This window comes from Aulostomus chinensis, chromosome 24 (assembly GCF_037954235.1).
Source record: "Aulostomus chinensis isolate RoL2024-O1b breed Wild chromosome 24, RoL_Achi_v1.0, whole genome shotgun sequence".
NCBI classification, from domain to species: Eukaryota; Metazoa; Chordata; class Actinopteri; order Syngnathiformes; family Aulostomidae; genus Aulostomus; species Aulostomus chinensis.
In genome coordinates, this window is record NC_141343.1 from 909,262 (window position 1) to 927,471 (window position 18,210).

Genomic DNA, 18,210 nt, shown 5'->3' on the forward strand with positions numbered 1-18,210 from the left:
TAACAAGCCTATTACCGAACGGGTTTTACCAGGAGTTTGCTAAAGACGGCATCAACTGATCATGAGAAACTGAGACCCACAATGAGAAAGTTTAGAATTACACTTCAGCAGAAAAAATATGCCTTATTCTTACACGTCTTTAGACCACGGTTTAATTTTAGAAAACAATGGACCAGAGGAACCTTTAGTATTTCAAGAAAAATACTTCAGTCCCAGAAAGTTCTGTTGCTCAAAAGTGCTTTCAACAAATGCCAGGATCAGTGCCTGGTTTCATCAAACATTTCAGAAGAACTGCTAATGATACTTCTGGCATTCTAGGATTCCTCTGGTTCTCTCCTAAACATCTTGAGGCACAGGACACCCTGTGTTAAGAACATATTCATTGAAGAGGAAATGTATTTGATGGCTGTCTCCACAGTGTGTCGTGATTTCCAACTCAGAAATGCTTAATAATTATGAGACCTGAACAAATCAAAGCCGAATGAACCTTTGAGTACCTCCCTCTTGAGTTCCATCTCATCCCCTCATTTCTCCATGCTTTCATTCACCCAAAACTCACGACAGAAGGTTTCATTCCTCCATGGTCCGATGTTGACCCCACGGTCCTGGCACTCATTGACGTAGGCTTCAATGGCTTCACACAGAATGGGCCTGGCTCCATCCAGCTCACACAGGTCAAAGAGACAATCCCTGAAGTAATTCTGAAGACACACAGGTTACATGATCAGTAACAGTAATTCTGTCTGTACATCTTCAACCAGGAATTCTTTACATTTCGGCTTCTAAGCGAGTCAAAGTTGACATTGTAGAATGTATATATTTATAGAAGTGCGTGCTGTATAAATGTGTGTTGTGACCTACGTTGGGGTTGACTTTCCGGTGACAAACAGCAAAGGGACCTGTCTTGTCCAGCAGGATGCCACAATAACCAGAGCTCTCATAAAGGTCCTGCTCTCCTTCCTCACATCCAGGAATGGTGGTGTTGGGTTTCTTATTACACCTGTGAAAACAAAAAGTCAGTTGGAGGAGCGCTTTATGTGTTGTAGGATTGTACCTAGCTTGAAAAAATGTTTCATTACTGTGTAGAAGAAAGGACACGTTCCTTTATTTTAGTGGTCCAGTAAGATATGACTGTATGCTTCTCACCATTTCATGTAAATGTGTGTGTTGTGGGGGCACATCTTTCAGTACTCACTCTGGATCAGTGTTCCAGCTGTTTCCAAACTCATCAGCACTGTTGGTCAATGACCCATCTGGTTTGCGGAAGTCATCTTTGGTATCTCCATCATAATCTCCACACAGACCACACAGTTTGCTCTTATAGCTGCAGATTACAAGAGGTTTGAGGCAATGAGTGCTACAGAGAGTAGCTACACAGTCTCCACCATTTCAAATCACCTAAAAACTTTAATACAAAAATAATAAATGACTATATAATGTAAAATAATATTCAATCATTTTGGGGTTGTATGTATGTGAATGAAGGCTGTCACTTGTGGGGTGACACATTTCCAAAAAGTGACAGTCTTCTTGTGAACACACAGCTTCCATAGACAAATATCATTGAATGTTGTTTTGCCATGACAATACAGGTTAATCATGAGCAGAAATGTCCTAAGTGAACACCATGGAACCAAATAGTCTGACAAGAAGCTTGAAGAAGTATTTCAGGTTCTACGCCACAGCCAAACAAGTAAACAGCACAGAGGGTGCAACCTCTCTAGGATCATTCTTTGACAGCCTATTGACAGAATACTGAGCCTCAGCATGCCCGAATCATAAAAAGCAAGACATGGCCTTAATGTGAATACACAGCTTCCATGGACAACCTCTGTTCAAATTTCACTCACTCTTTGATCACTTTGATGTCCATGAAATGGTTTCCATCGTAGCGAACAGTCACACCAAAGTTCATGGACACTGTGTAGTGCTTTCCTGATTTGAACACAGACACGCCAGGGGCTGGAGACACTGGAAGGTTCACATTGGTTCCATTCAACTGTGCAAGGAAAGCAGGTGAGAGTCATATCATGAACAAAACTGAGGAAATGGAAATAGTCAGTTTGTACAAGAGAGTATCGCATACCATGTGTTCAGGTTATCATGGCAAGAGTAATTGACAAGTTACAAAGGATTTATGAATGGCCCATCTGGAAAAGCCAATGTTTTGGTGCCTTAACTAGTTTCTTACCTGCACAGTGCCACCTTTGAGGATGGAGATCTTCACCTGGTGTACATACACATGTACAGCCTTCACATAGGAGATGGTGGGCCTGTTATGGCGATTTTCATTGTCAGCGTGGACCTCAAAGTATGGCAGAGATGTGTCGTTGCATGGCCCGGACATCAAATAACTGCAGTTTCCCATGAAGTTGTACTTGCGTTTGTCAAACGTTGTGTAGTGGGGATCACCAGATGCTATGCATGAGGATGTACCTAAAAATAAAGCATATTTACAATGACACCTATAAATTTACAGTTGTTCAAGCTGTAACATTAGTACTAGCCCTGACGAACCTGCCTGAAAAAAGGAATCAAATGAATATTGCAAACTTAAGTGTTGCGCACATTTCGCGAACAATCACTTTCTTTTGTCTTTGGGGCAACATAGATGACTTGTTATATGCACTACATAGGTTTTAGTCTCACATATTGAATTCTGCACAATGCCTTGAAAGGTTACCTTTAGGATAGCAGCCTGAAACACCATTAACCTCACGACACTCTTCAGTTGGGTCACAGGAGTTATCCACACATTGCAAAGTGTAGTTTCCTGCACAGCGACACAGCTTTGAGCAGCCATCTCCAAAAACGATCTCTCCTGGCTGAAAGGAAACAAGTTCAGGAGCTGCAGAGTGCACCGTATGTGATGACTGTCACTTGACATTTACTATCCTGTATCTTTATACCTGACAGGAACTCATGGACATTGCAATTTCCAACTATGATGTCTGACCTCATAATAGTTGTTCTGGTCATCCAGGCAACCACATTTCTCCAGTGGCACACAACGTCGTCCCTTGAAGACAAATCCTGGTTTGCAGAAGCAGCCGCTGATACAGGAGCCGGTACAGTTGGTGGAAGGTTCCATACAAGTGGGAATACAAGCTGGACCACATTCTATATAGTCTGCATTTGGAGGGCATGGATCTGTACAGCAACAACACAATGAATGGGTTCATGAGAAATAAAGAGCTGTAAACACGAAAAAATAAAAACATGAGACAGTTATTGAAGAAGATAGTTACTAAGTTGTTAAGATAACATACTTGGCGGTTTGGGTGTAGTTGGTCTGGGAGTTGTTGGTTTCGGTGTAGTTGGTACTGGAATTGACAGGATAAGTGTCTTATGTCGCAATGTTGTAAACACAGATTGTGATCATCAAAGTCACTCAATAACATATATCCTACTAATTCACAGTGTTTCAAATCTACAGTTGAGGTCTGGCTGGGTTCAGGATAACATTATGTCTCGGTTTGAAGTTGTGAGACACCCGATCAACAAATCCAACATTTTTTGGTCACACCCACCACCCCAACCTGTAAGGACTTTTTGCTATTTCCATATGGTACGGAATAACAAGTCCACCTTTAGTTATGTGGATCAATGCACTTGTGCAGTCACAAAAAACATTTTGGGTCACTTGGCCTTTAATGGATCTTGCCAAGGACATCTCTCATTCCCACTTGTCTCAATTTGATCCATCTGCCTTTGTGTCTGTCCCTTCCTGATATTTTCACACAAATACAGAAACTGTATGCATGGGACAAGATTTCTGGGAGAAGAAGGGGCAGAATGCATCAGAAAACACACCTGTAATCACTGATGAGGATTTTACTGGTGAGTTTATCTGCATTCATTAATGTTACCAACCAACCTCAACATCATTCTTGCATCTCGGTTTGCTAATTGGACCCTAAACGTTAATTGGCAAAATCAAGAGGAGGTTTTGGCTCAGATACCTTCTGCTCAAATTGGAATGTCTGAAACCTTTTCCTGTTTTACCCAGAGGATATTCATAGGTTAGACTGATTACCACTTGGCTTGTTGCAATATGGGTAAGAACTTACCAACAGGATAGCAGCCCAGCTCTCCATCCTGAACTTTACACTCCTGCGTTGGGGGGCATTCAGAGGCCCTGCAGGTGATAAAGGGTGCATCACACCTGCACCTCAGCTGACAGTCCTCCAAATAAAACTCCTCTTCAGGCTAAGGAAACGAAACAAAATACACATTTGTTCAAAAAAACAATTCAAATTATATAGAGCGAATGAATGTCAACACAGCAAATAGGATCGACAGCTCAACGAATCTGACAATCCAGTTGAGTAATGTGGTGGGCACAGTTGCTGGTTTTCAAAGTGCTTTTGACAGTCCAAGTAGGGAAAGCACCCCTAGCATTTGACCAGAAACAACAAACACACATTCTTTCCTGTTGCCTTGTCTAATTCACTTCACTGTACCTCATAGTATTGGCCATTAATATGTTGGCAGCCACATGAACTCCGCTGAACACATTTCCCAGCGCTCAGGACGTATCCGGGGTCGCACACACAGCCTTCAGAGCACGGCCCACCACAGGAGGGAGGGTTCCCAGAACACGTCTCCTGACAGGGGTTCGCACAGGGCTCATAGTGGCTGTTTGGGGGGCAGCTCAAAGCTAGGGGAGGAATGGAGGTTGAAGTTGGTGATTCACATCCCTTTTAAGCCATCAGAACATTACGCAAGAACTTTGAATGTTTGGAGAACTACCGTATTTTCCGCACTATAAGGCGCACCCAAAAACCTTGAATTTTCTAAAAAACCGACAGTGCGCCTTATAATCCGATGCGCCTTATAGTGCGGAAAATACGGTAATGTCATTTCTATTATAGGAACCAGGGTGTTCATTTACTTCCGGGGACATTTTCTTACCCACCAAAAAGTCTTACTTCGGGAGGAAGTACTTTCTTCTGTTTCTCTGAACCAAACAGTTGGGTCATTTTAATTCAAAATTTGTGATCGTTTTTCTTTATGTAACTGCCATATTAGGGACAGCCTGCAGAATGGATTTGTTTATTGTTGTTTCTCAACAGGTACATCATCAATAACAAGCCTATAAGCGAACGGGTTTTACCAGGAGTTTGCTAAAGACGGCATCAACTGATCATGAGAAACTGAGACCCACAATGAGAAAGTTTAGAATTACACTTCAGCAGAAAAAATATGCCTTATTCTGACACGTCTTTAGACCACGGTTTAATTTTAGAAAACAATGGACCAGAGGAACCTTTAGTATTTCAAGAAAAATACTTCAGTCCCAGAAAGTTCTGTTGCTCAAAAGTGCTTTCAACAAATGCCAGGATCAGTGCCTGGTTTCATCAAACATTTCAGAAGAACTGCTAATGATACTTCTAGCATTCTAGGATTCCTCTGGTTCTCTCCTAAACATCTTGAGGCACAGGACACCCTGTGTTAAGAACATATTCATTGAAGAGGAAATGTATTTGATGGCTGTCTCCACAGTGTGTCGTGATTTCCAACTCAGAAATGCTTAATAATTATGAGACCTGAACAAATCAAAGCCGAATGAACCTTTGAGTACCTCCCTCTTGAGTTCCATCTCATCCCCTCATTTCTCCATGCTTTCATTCACCCAAAACTCACGACAGAAGGTTTCATTCCTCCATGGTCCGATGTTGACTCCACGGTCCTGGCACTCATTGACGTAGGCTTCAATGGCTTCACACAGAATGGGCCTGGCTCCATCCAGCTCACACAGGTCAAAGAGACAATCCCTGAAGTAATTCTGAAGACACACAGGTTACATGATCAGTAACAGTAATTCTGTCTGTACATCTTCAACTAGGAATTCTTTACATTTCGGCTTCTAAGCGAGTCAAAGTTGACATTGTAGAATGTATATATTTATAGAAGTGCGTGCTGTATAAATGTGTGTTGTGACCTACGTTGGGGTTGACTTTCCGGTGACAAACAGCAAAGGGACCTGTCTTGTCCAGCAGGATGCCACAATAACCAGAGCTCTCATAAAGGTCCTGCTCTCCTTCCTCACATCCAGGAATGGTGGTGTTGGGTTTCTTATTACACCTGTGAAAACAAAAAGTCATTTGGAGGCGCGCTTTATGTGTTGTAGGATTGTACCTAGCTTGAAAAATGTTTCATTACTGTATAGAAGAAATGACAAGTTCCTTTATTTTAGTGGTCCAGTAAGATATGACTGTATGCTTCTCTCCATGTCATGTAAATGTGTGTGTTGTGGGGGCACATCTTTCAGTACTCACTCTGGATCAGTGTTCCAGCTGTTTCCAAACTCATCAGCACTGTTGGTCAATGACCCATCTGGTTTGCGGAAGTCATCTTTGGTATCTCCATCATAATCTCCACACAGACCACACAGTTTGCTCTTATAGCTGCAGATTACAAGAGGTTTGAGGTAATGAGTGCTACAGAGTGAAGATACAAAATTCTCCACCATTTGGCACCACAGAAACACATCTGTAACTTATTGTGTATGTTACTTCAAACCAGTGTTTCCATTCAAATAATATTCTCTCTTGTTGTGGTGGAAAGTACATGAGCTAAGGATATCACTATTTCCTCAACATTCAAAGAAACATGGGGCAACAGCCTTTGAAAAAGTTACAGTTTTAGTGTCAACACAAAGCTACGAGCTACTGAGTGGTGGTACACAATTCTCCACTATTTCACACCATGAAAACATATTAACATCTTGTCATGTTGGGGTAAGACGTTAATTGAGCGGGACATGTCACTTATTACACAAAATTGAAATGAAACCTACAACTACGCAGATTATAAAGATTTCGGAAGATTATTCACGTTTACTTTGCAATAGAAATTCCTGTAAAAATCATATTCAGTCATGTTGCAGTAAAATGTTGGCAAATTGGTGAAAGATTTTCAAAAAGTGACAGTCCTAATGTGAAAACACAGCTTCCATTGACAACCTCTGTTCAAATTTCACTCACTCTTTGATCACTTTGATGTCCATGAAATGGTTTCCATCGTAGCGAACAGTCACACCAAAGTTCATGGACACTGTGTAGTGCTTTCCTGATTTGAACACAGACACGCCAGGGGCTGGAGACACTGGAAGGTTCACATTGGTTCCATTCAACTGTGCAAGGAAAGCAGGTGAGAGTCATATCATGAACAAAACTGAGGAAATGGAAATAGTCAGTTTGTACAAGAGAGTATCGCATACCATGTGTTCAGGTTATCATGGCAAGAGTAATTGACAAGTTACAAAGGATTTATGAATGGCCCATCTGGAAAAGCCAATGTTTTGGTGCCTTAACTAGTTTCTTACCTGCACAGTGCCACCTTTGAGGATGGAGATCTTCACCTGGTGTACATACACATGTACAGCCTTCACATAGGAGATGGTGGGCCTGTTATGGCGATTTTCATTGTCAGCGTGGACCTCAAAGTATGGCAGAGATGTGTCGTTGCATGGCCCGGACATCAAATAACTGCAGTTTCCCATGAAGTTGTACTTGCGTTTGTCAAACGTTGTGTAGTGGGGATCACCAGATGCTATGCATGAGGATGTACCTAAAAATAAAACGCATCTTCTATTACTATATGTTCATAATTGTTCAAGCTGTAACAAAAGTAATATGATGCCCTGACAAATACCAAGGTTTGGTGAATACAGCAGATAAATGAATAGTGAATCCTAAAATACAACACAGGTAGAGAGGAATCATTACATCATGTAATAATTTGAGTCTACACCAATTCCTTGAAAGTTTACCTTTAGGATAGCAGCCTGAAACACCATTAACCTCACGACACTCTTCAGTTGGGTCGCAGGAGTTATCCACACATTGCAAAGTGTAGTTTCCTGCACAGCGACACAGCTTTGAGCAGCCATCTCCAAAAACGATCTCTCCTGGCTGAAAGGAAACAAGTTCAGGAGCTGCAGAGTGCACCGTATGTGATGACTGTCACTTGACATTTACTGTCCTGTATCTTTATTCCTGACAGGAACTCATGGACATTGCAATTTCCAACTATGATGTCTGACCTCATAATAGTTGTTCTGGTCATCCAGGCAACCACATTTCTCCAGTGGCACACAACGTCGTCCCTTGAAGACAAATCCTGGTTTGCAGAAGCAGCCGCTGATACAGGAGCCCGTACAGTTGGTGGAAGGTTCCATACAAGTGGGAATACAAGCTGGACCACATTCTATATAGTCTGCATTTGGAGGGCATGGATCTGTACAGCAACAACACAATGAATGAGTTGATAAAAAATAGGGCACTATTCATTTTGGGTCAACAAAAATCGGAGACAGTTATTGCATTAGGTTAGAAAATAAAGTGTCATACTTGGTGGTTTGGGTGTAGTTGGTCTGGGAGTTGTTGGTTTTGGTGTAGTTGGTACTGAAATTGACAAATATGGTGTAAATCAGGGCAATGTTTCAACACAGCTTGTGAACACTAAATTCATACAAAAAGGTTATTGATGTTTATACGCTACAATTGGGGTCTTGCTAGGTTCGGTATATTACTGTGGCTTGAGCTTTAGTTGTGAAACTCTCAGTCAAGAAGTTCAATGTTTTTTGGCCACATCCATGACCCAAACCTGTTTGGACTTTGTTGCTGTATAAAGTATATGCTGTACAATATTCTCTTAATATCCTTACTTTGGTTGATAAATGTGCTTGTGGTTTATAAAAGTATGCAATACCAGAATTTACCTTGCCTGAGGACAACTTTAGGTGACCAGTATTTTCTGCCTGCCTTTCTTTCCTTCCCTTTATTACAATTTTATCTCCATAAACTGTTATTTACATATAATTGCAGAAACTAAAGCCATGGGGCAAAATTCTTTCGAGAAAAAGAGGCAGAACACATTGGACAACCTGTTTGCAATTGCTGATGCTGATAATTTCGCCTTCATCTGCTTTCATTAATATCGTCTCTAAATTCTAGCGTTATTCTTACATCTAAAAATAGCTAAACTGACTGTAAACATTTAATTAGCAAATGAAAGTGAATTCTTGAACCAGATTGCTGCTGGCTACACTGGTATCCCTGAAAACTTCGACTGTTTCACCCAGAGGATATTCACAGGTTAGACTGATTACTACCTGGGTACTATAAATACGGGAGTGAATTTACCAACAGGGTAGCAGCCCAGCTCTCCCTCCTGGACTTTACATTCATGCAATGGGGGACACTCAGAGGCCCTGCAGGTGACAAAGGGTGCATCACACCTGCACCTCAGCTGACAGTCCTCCACATAAAACTCCTCTCCAGGCTGAGGAAAAACACATCCACATTTGTGTTGAAAGAAGATCTCATATAAATAAAGAAAAGACAGTGAATGTCAGCGTTGCAAATGAGATTTATAATTCCACACATCTGACGATCAAGTTGAGTAATGTGGTGGCCACTGCTGTTGGTTTTGGAAGAGCATCTCACAAGATATGTGTATGTCTTCAGGATTTGAAGAACCCAAAGAGCATACTTCTCTGTTTGCTCAACAGAGTCACCTCACTGTACCTCATAGTATTGGCCATTAATATGTTGGCAGCCGCATGAACTCCTCTGGACACATTTTCCAGCGCTCAAGACGTATCCAGGATCACACACACAGCCTTCAGAGCACGGCCCACCACAGGAGGGAGGGTTCCCAGAACACGTCTCCTGACAGGGGTTTGCACAGGGCTCAAAGTGGCTGTTGGGGGGGCAGCTCAAAGCTGGGGGGAGGAACAGAGTTAACATTAATCATTTTACTCCCTTATCAACTCCTGGAACATTCATGAGGAACTAAGAGCATTTGGTGGAAGTACCTTTGTTTCCAATGCAAAACCCAGGGTCTATATTTGATTCTGGGGTCATTATTTCACCCCAGGAAGGATGCATTCACAAGAGGTAGTACCTTCTCCAGGGCTCAGAACCATGGAAGTCAGTCTTCTACACTGAAAATCTCAGATTTTTTCCAATTGTTCTGTTTTGTGATGTGTCTTTAGTATACCAACAATAAACCACGTCACTTTGCAGACTATCTATAACATGGCAACTGGGAAAAACAAGCCTATGACTGAACACACCTTACCATGTGTTCACTGAAAATGGCATCCATCGGCATGGCATCAACTGAAGCACTTTGGCGCTTCCTATGGGCTTTTCCTTAATTAAGTCTAAATTCTTGCTTGTGTTGTACATCGCTTTGGACAAAAGCGTCTGCTAAATGAAATTGTAGAATTGTAGAATCGGAAATTAGAAACAGAGACCCAAAATGAGAAAGGCTGTTCATTTTAAGCTTATTGATTGATCAGCAGAGAAATTTGCCAAATCTTTTTATGGATCTGTACACCACAGTTGAAAAGTAGAAAACAATGGACAGAAGGAACCTTTTGAGCTCGAGGAAAAATAGATTATTCTCAGGAACTTTTGGTCAACAAAGGCCCTAACCCTACCTGAGCTAGCCTAGTTAACCCTAGCTTAAACTAGGACGTGGTTCCTATGCGATCAAGATGTACTCAAGAAAGAGTTCCCTACATTTTTGACTGGCAGAAGAGAAGAGGAGTCATCCATCCATCCATTTTCTTTACCCCTTATCTACTAAGGGTTGTGGGGGCTGGTGCCTATCCCAGCTGACTTCAGGCAAGAGGTGGGGTACACCCTGCACCTCCCTCCCTAGTTCTGTCTCATCCCCTCATTTCTCCATGCATTCATTCACCCAACACTCACGGCAGAAGGTTTCATTCCTCCATGGTCCGATGTTGACTCCACGGTCCTGGCACTCATTGACGTAGGCTTCAATGGCTTCACACAGAATGGGCCTGGCTCCATCCAGCTCACACAGGTCAAAGAGACAATCCCTGAAGTAATTCTGAAGACACACAGGTTACATGATCAGTAACAGTAATTCTGTCTGTACATCTTCAACTCGGAATTCTTTACATTTCGGCTTCTAAGCGAGTCAAAGTTGACATTGTAGAATGTATATATTTATAGAAGTGCGTGCTGTATAAATGTGTGTTGTGACCTACGTTGGGGTTGACTTTCCGGTGACAAACAGCAAAGGGACCTGTCTTGTCCAGCAGGATGCCACAATAACCAGAGCTCTCATAAAGGTCCTGCTCTCCTTCCTCACATCCAGGAATGGTGGTGTTGGGTTTCTTATTACACCTGTGGAAACAGATAGTCAGGTAGAGGAACTCTTCATGCGTGGTAGGATTGTCATTTGCATGAAAAATATTTCATTACCATATGGACAAACTGAACCTTTTCCTCATTTTACATTTATAGAGAGTGCTACAGTAAAAAAGGAACATATGCTTCTCTCCATGTCATGTAAATGTGTGTGTTGTGGGGGCACATCTTTCAGTACTCACTCTGGATCAGTGTTCCAGCTGTTTCCAAACTCATCAGCACTGTTGGTCAATGACCCATCTGGTTTGCGGAAGTCATCTTTGGTATCTCCATCATAATCTCCACACAGACCACACAGTTTGCTCTTATAGCTGCAGATTACAAGAGGTTTGAGGCAATGAGTGCTACAGAGTGAAGATACAAAATTCTCCACCATTTGGCACCACAGAAACACATCTGTAACTTATTGTGTATGTTACTTCAAACCAGAGTTTCCATTCAAATAATATTCTCTCTTGTTGTGGTGGAAAGTACATGAGCTAAGGATATCACTATTTCCTCAACATTCAAAGAAACATGGGGCAACAGCCTTTGAAAAAGTTACAGTCTTAGTGTCAACACAAAGCTACGATCTACTGAGTGGTGGTACACAATTCTCCACTATTTCACACCATGAAAACATATTAATATCTTGTCATGTTGGGGTAAGTCCTTAATTGAGCGGGACATGTCACTTATTACACAAAATTGAAATGAAACCTACAACTACGCAGATTATAAAGATTTCGGAAGATTATTCACGTTTACTTTGCAATAGAAATTCCTGTAAAAATCATATTCAGTCATGTTGCAGTAAAATGTTGGCAAATTGGTGAAAGATTTTCAAAAAGTGACAGTCCTAATGTGAAAACACAGCTTCCATTGACAACCTCTGTTCCAATTTCACTCACTCTTTGATCACTTTGATGTCCATGAAATGGTTTCCATCGTAGCGAACAGTCACACCAAAGTTCATGGACACTGTGTAGTGCTTTCCTGATTTGAACACAGACACGCCAGGGGCTGGAGACACTGGAAGGTTCACATTGGTTCCATTCAACTGTGCAAGGAAAGCAGGTGAGAGTCATATCATGAACAAAACTGAGGAAATGGAAATATTCAGTTTGTACAAGAGAGTATCGCATACCATGTATTCAGGTTATCATGGCAAGAGTAACTGACAAGTTACTAAGGATTTATGAATGGCCCATCTGGAAAAGCCAATGTTTTGGTGCCTTAACTAGTTTCTTACCTGCACAGTGCCACCTTTGAGGATGGAGATCTTCACCTGGTGTACATACACATGTACAGCCTTCACATAGGAGATGGTGGGCCTGTTATGGCGATTTTCATTGTCAGCGTGGACCTCAAAGTATGGCAGAGATGTGTCGTTGCATGGCCCGGACATCAAATAACTGCAGTTTCCCATAAAGTTGTACTTGCGTTTGTCAAACGTTGTGTAGTGGGGATCACCAGATGCTATGCATGAGGATGTACCTAAAAATAAAGCATATTTACAATGACAACTATAAATTTACAGTTGTTCAAGCTGTAACAACAGTGTACCTAAAAATAAAGTGCATTTTCTATTTCTATATGTTTATAATTGTTCAAGCTGTAACAAAAGTAATATGAAGCCCTGACAAATACCAAGGTTTGTTGAATACAGCAGATAAATGAATAGTGAATCCTAAAATATAGCACAGGTAGAGAGGAATCATTACATCATGTAATAATTTGAGTCTGCACCAAATCCTTGAAAGGTTACCTTTAGGATAGCAGCCTGAAACACCATTAACCTCACGACACTCTTCAGTTGGGTCACAGGAGTTATCCACACATTGCAAAGTGTAGTTTCCTGCACAGCGACACAGCTTTGAGCAGCCATCTCCAAAAACGATCTCTCCTGGCTGAAAGGAAACAAGTTCAGGAGCTGCAGAGTGCACCGTATGTGATGACTGTCACTTGACATTTACTATCCTGTATCTTTATACCTGACAGGAACTCATGGACATTGCAATTTCCAACTATGATGTCTGACCTCATAATAGTTGTTCTGGTCATCCAGGCAACCACATTTCTCCAGTGGCACACAACGTCGTCCCTTGAAGACAAATCCTGGTTTGCAGAAGCAGCCGCTGATACAGGAGCCGGTACAGTTGGTGGAAGGTTCCATACAAGTGGGAATACAAGCTGGACCACATTCTATATAGTCTGCATTTGGAGGGCATGGATCTGTACAGCAACAACACAATGAATGGGTTCATGAGAAATAGAGAGCTGTAAACACGAAAAAATAAAAACATGAGACAGTTATTGAAGAAGATAGTTACTAAGTTGTTAAGATAACATACTTGGCGGTTTGGGTGTAGTTGGTCTGGGAGTTGTTGGTTTCGGTGTAGTTGGTACTGGAATTGACAGAATAGGTGTATTAGCAATGTTTTCAACACAATTTGTGAAAACCAAATTCACTTCGTAATATATATCTGAATAATTCACAATGTTCCAAATCTACAGTTGGGGTCTTGCTGGGTTCAGGACAACGTTATGTCTTGGGTTGAAGATGTGAGACACACATTCAAAAAGTCCAATTTTTTTTTTGCCACATCCACTACTCCATCCTGAAAAGAAATTGTTGCTACAATGTTGTTCTTATACTTTACAGTTTGTTGTTGTTTGTTCGCACAATAATTTCCTCCTCTAAACCATCCACCTGTCTTCTAGACCCCATCCCAACTAAGCTGCTTAAGGACCCTCTTCCCCTTGTCAGCGCCTCTCTCTTAGATATGATCAATGTATCTGTTATCTGGTGACATCCCACAGTCCTTTAAAGTAGCAGTAATTAAACCCCTTCTGAAAAAATCCAACTCTGGATCCAGAAGTTTTGGCCAAATACAGACAAATATCAAATCTTTGTTTTTTTCTCTTAAATTCTGGAGAAAGCAGTTACTCAACAGCTGTGTGACTTCTCCACAGCAACAGCTTATTAGAGGATTTCCAGTCAGGTTTCAGGGTTCATCATAGCACAGAAACAGTACTAGTCAAAGTTACCAATGACCTCCTACTGGCATCAGATGAGGGACTGGTCTCTCTGCTGGTCTTGTTAGATCTTAGAGCAGCTTTTGATACCATTAACCATAATATCCTATTACAGAGACTGGAACATGTCATTGGCATTTAAGGAACTTCACTAAACTGGTTTTGGTCATATTTACTGGGTTGATCTCAGTTTGTACTTCTTAATGAGTATTCCTCTGAGACCACTACAGTCAGCTATGGTGTTCCACAAGGGTTCTTGTCTGGACCAGTACTGTTTACTCTATATCTGCTTCCACAAGGTCACATATTAAGGAAACACTCGATTAATTTTCACTGTTATGCAGATGATACACAGCTGTAGTTTTCAATGCATCCATATGAAACCAGTCAGCTGTCTAAATTGACTCTCGAAAGGAAATAAAAACATGGATGACCCGCAATTTTCTTTTACTAAACTCTGATAAAACAAAAGTTATTGTGCTGGGCCCAAAACACCTTGGAAACACCTTATTTAATGAGAGAGGTACCCTGGATTGCATCACCCTGGCCCCCAGCACTACCATAAAGAACCTAGCCCAGATAGCACACATACGTCGTGCCGATGTCGGCCTCAGAATGGCACGTCGGCCACCCGTCGATAACGTCTTACAAGCATCAGCCCAACAGCGGATTAAGTGCTCTAATGTCCCAGCACACCAAACATCTCAAAAAGGTTGTTTTGTCGTCGGCTGGCTGACCCCGCCTTTCAGTTTGACATTCACCCACATTCACCCCATATCCCAATGTCATCAAACGTCTCAGAAAGGTTGTTTTCGCGTTGACTGCCCAACCCCGCCTTCACTTTGGACGTTCGACTGATTGCGTTCACCTGTCGCCATCACTTGCACCACTGCAGAGGAAGGTGCACCAACTCCCCACTTTTGCTTTGCGGTAAGCTGCAAGCAGGCGGGCAGAAAAATAACTTTCAAGGCGATTATGTGATGGTTTAGCTAACTTAATTATTTTAGCCAGTTGAATCCGTCGATGGATGTGGTTTTCACGGCCGTTAAATACCATTGCGTACACATATAAGAGCAAACATGATAATTTTGGCGTGAATATGGTTTACCAGCCACCACTTTTTCTTTAGTGAGCTCACGAAGGGCTCTGGGCAGTGGTCATCTCTGTGCCGCTACCCTCACCAAGGTGTACAGCGGGCATCGCCTCATCCACCGCGCTGGGCTGGAAATGAACTTATACCCTATTCGCAAGTGGCGAGTAGAGGAAAAGAAAGTTTCTCGCCAGCCGGATTTTTTTACTCAACATCTCCAAAACTGCTACTAGGGGAATAAGAGGGTCCCAAAGCGAACCGATGTAGCTGGTGAGAGCAAGACGGGGAAAAACCCACCGTGGTGGGTGCGCTCATCCCTCGGAGCCGTTTCTGGATCAATTCCTGTATGTTGATTAATCGCCAAAATAATCAATAGAATACATGTATAGTCAAATAATATTTGCAGCCCTAAATTACTTGTCTTTGGTCTCCTTTTGATTGTTTAATTTCATCACTGTTTGTGCATGTAAGGACGACAGCACCAGACTGCTTGCTCCAGGACTACTAGCTTTTGTCTTGCAGTCAGTTATTCGCGACAAGATTTGGCGGTAGCCGAATATTCATCTCAGTCAAATGGATCCAGTTGTCAAAACGAGAGAAAAACAGTTACAACTATTGAAGGTACCTCCAGTAAAGTGAGTTTTTTTTGTTTGTTTTTTCAGCGGTTGTGGCTCCATCCCACAAATGTTTAATTAGAAACAGCAAGTGGAAGTCTTTGCCCAGCTGGTTACCCTGGAGCTCTGCAACTTTTCAGTGTTTCACCCCGAGGATATTCATTGCAGAGCTTGATTACCACTTGGCTAGTCGCGATATGGGTGTGCACTTACCAACGGGGTAGCAGCCCAGCTCTCCCTCCTGAACTTTACATTCATGCAATGGGGGACATTCAGAGGCCCTACAGGTGACAAAGGGTGCATCACACCTGCACCTCAGCTGACAGTCCTCCACATAAAACTCCTCTCCAGGCTGAGGGACAAACAAATACACATTTGCATTAGAGGAATTCATATGTTGAAAAACAAAACAATTCAAATTGTTCGAGCAAATGACATCCAAAGTTTCACACTTATGACAACCAAATTGAATAATGTAGTGGACAAAGCTGCTGGTTGTGGAAGTTCTTTTCACAATCCAAGGGTACATTTAAAACGGACACCATTTGTGAAAAAAAGAAAGACATGTTTCCTCCCTGCTTGCTTGTCTGTTTAACTTCACTGTACCTCATAGTATTGGCCATTAATGTGTTGGCAGCCACATGAACTCCTCTGGACACATTTCCCAGCACTCAGGACGTATCCAGGATCACACACACAGCCTTCAGAGCACGGCCCACCACAGGAGGGAGGGTTCCCAGAACACGTCTCCTGACAGGGGTTCGCACAGGGCTCATAGTGGCTGTTTGGGGGGCAGCTCAAAGCTAGGGGAGGAAATGGAGATGAGGTTATTTAAACCCTTTTTACCTCTGGAGTATTCCCCAAGAACTGGGAACCTTCTGAGAAACTAGTTGTGTTTCCACTGCAGGACAAAGAGTCTAAATGTAGTCCAGGGGTCATTATTTGACCCCCCCAAAGGATTCTACATCAGTAAGTTGGACTTCCCTCTGTGGTCAGAACTATGGAGTTTAGTCTTTTTCACTGAAAAATTATGATTTGCTCATTTTTTCCAATTGCCACATTTAAGAAGATCTGCACATTGACTTTTTTATTGTTCCTATACTACCAGTACATCATGGAGCAGAACAACAAGCTTCTCAGCTTTTGCTGACAGTAGCATCAAGCAGGAATCAGATTGGAAACCCACTATGTGAAAGAATACAGCTCATTCATACAGCAGGAGACTGGTTTATTAATTTTTTTAACTAGTCTTTTGAGCACTGTTGCTAAGCAGAAATTCAGTGGAACGAATAAACCGTTGAACTTGCAGGAAATATTGTTTTGTCTAAGGATTATTTGGTCAAAAAAAGGCTTGACACATATACTAGGATCAGGGCATCTACTTCTCAAACATCTCTGAAAATCCGCTTGGAGCTCCTCAAGCATTTTAGGACTCTTGTACTACTTTCCTAAACTTTTTCAAGGACAGGAAGCACTCTTCAAGACACGCATTTCTGAAAAAGATACAAATTTGATGACTATCTTTCCTGTTCCAAAGGATTTACTTCTCTGAGATGCTCAAAAGGAATGACACGAGATGAATTTCAAACCCTACAGAACTTATGACAAGCCATGTCCCTGCTTCCATCTCAACCTCTCATTTCTCCATGTATTCATTCAGCCAAAACTTACGGCAGAAGGTTTCATTCCTCCACTGTCCTATGATGACCCCACGGTCCTGGCACTCATTGACGTAGGCTTCGATGGCTTCACACAGAATGGGCCTGGCTCCATCCAGCTCACACAGGTCAAAGAGACAATCCCTGAAGTAATTCTGAAGACACATATGTTATATAATCAGTTACAGTAAATCTGTCTGTACATCTTCAACCAGGAATTCTTATATTTAGGTTTCTTAAGCCAGTCAAAGCCAACTTTGCAATCTATAAATATTTCAATGTGAATGTGTATGTTTTTGTTGTGACCTACGTTGGGGTTGACTTTCCGGTGACAAACAGCAAAGGGACCTGTCTTGTCCAGCAGGATGCCACAATAACCAGAGCTCTCATAAAGGTCCTGCTCTCCTTCCTCACATCCAGGAATGGTGGTGTTGGGTTTCTTATTACACCTGTGAAAACAAAAAGTCAGTTGGAGGAGCGCTTTATGTGTTGTAGGATTGTACCTGGCTTGAAAAATGTTTCATTACTGTGTAGAAGAAAGGACACGTTCCTTTATTTTAGTGGTCCAGAAAGATATGACTGTGTGCTTCTCACCATTTCATGTAAATGTGTGTGTTGTGGGGGCACATCTTTCA

General features: G+C 41.9%; 1 protein-coding gene across 1 annotated transcript in view; it reads right to left on the reverse strand.

Annotated features, from left to right (window-relative positions):
- The window catches only part of zanl (zonadhesin, like), an 81,861-nt gene that overhangs the window by 52,205 nt on the left and 11,446 nt on the right, over nucleotides 1-18,210 (reverse strand). The window contains exons 25-51 of the mRNA XM_086198225.1: nucleotides 17,886-18,024; nucleotides 17,589-17,730; nucleotides 13,529-13,582; nucleotides 13,216-13,409; nucleotides 12,943-13,084; nucleotides 12,427-12,671; nucleotides 12,086-12,234; nucleotides 11,378-11,506; nucleotides 11,033-11,171; nucleotides 10,731-10,872; nucleotides 9,537-9,733; nucleotides 9,153-9,291; nucleotides 7,331-7,575; nucleotides 6,990-7,138; nucleotides 6,282-6,410; nucleotides 5,949-6,087; nucleotides 5,647-5,788; nucleotides 4,464-4,660; nucleotides 4,071-4,209; nucleotides 3,270-3,323; nucleotides 2,957-3,150; nucleotides 2,684-2,825; nucleotides 2,192-2,436; nucleotides 1,851-1,999; nucleotides 1,196-1,324; nucleotides 862-1,000; nucleotides 560-701 (exon numbers count right to left, since the gene is read on the reverse strand). Of these exons, the coding sequence (XP_086054351.1) occupies nucleotides 560-701; nucleotides 862-1,000; nucleotides 1,196-1,324; nucleotides 1,851-1,999; nucleotides 2,192-2,436; nucleotides 2,684-2,825; nucleotides 2,957-3,150; nucleotides 3,270-3,323; nucleotides 4,071-4,209; nucleotides 4,464-4,660; nucleotides 5,647-5,788; nucleotides 5,949-6,087; nucleotides 6,282-6,410; nucleotides 6,990-7,138; nucleotides 7,331-7,575; nucleotides 9,153-9,291; nucleotides 9,537-9,733; nucleotides 10,731-10,872; nucleotides 11,033-11,171; nucleotides 11,378-11,506; nucleotides 12,086-12,234; nucleotides 12,427-12,671; nucleotides 12,943-13,084; nucleotides 13,216-13,409; nucleotides 13,529-13,582; nucleotides 17,589-17,730; nucleotides 17,886-18,024 (4,145 nt within the window). The remainder of the gene's footprint in view (nucleotides 1-559; nucleotides 702-861; nucleotides 1,001-1,195; nucleotides 1,325-1,850; nucleotides 2,000-2,191; nucleotides 2,437-2,683; nucleotides 2,826-2,956; nucleotides 3,151-3,269; nucleotides 3,324-4,070; nucleotides 4,210-4,463; nucleotides 4,661-5,646; nucleotides 5,789-5,948; nucleotides 6,088-6,281; nucleotides 6,411-6,989; nucleotides 7,139-7,330; nucleotides 7,576-9,152; nucleotides 9,292-9,536; nucleotides 9,734-10,730; nucleotides 10,873-11,032; nucleotides 11,172-11,377; nucleotides 11,507-12,085; nucleotides 12,235-12,426; nucleotides 12,672-12,942; nucleotides 13,085-13,215; nucleotides 13,410-13,528; nucleotides 13,583-17,588; nucleotides 17,731-17,885; nucleotides 18,025-18,210) is intronic.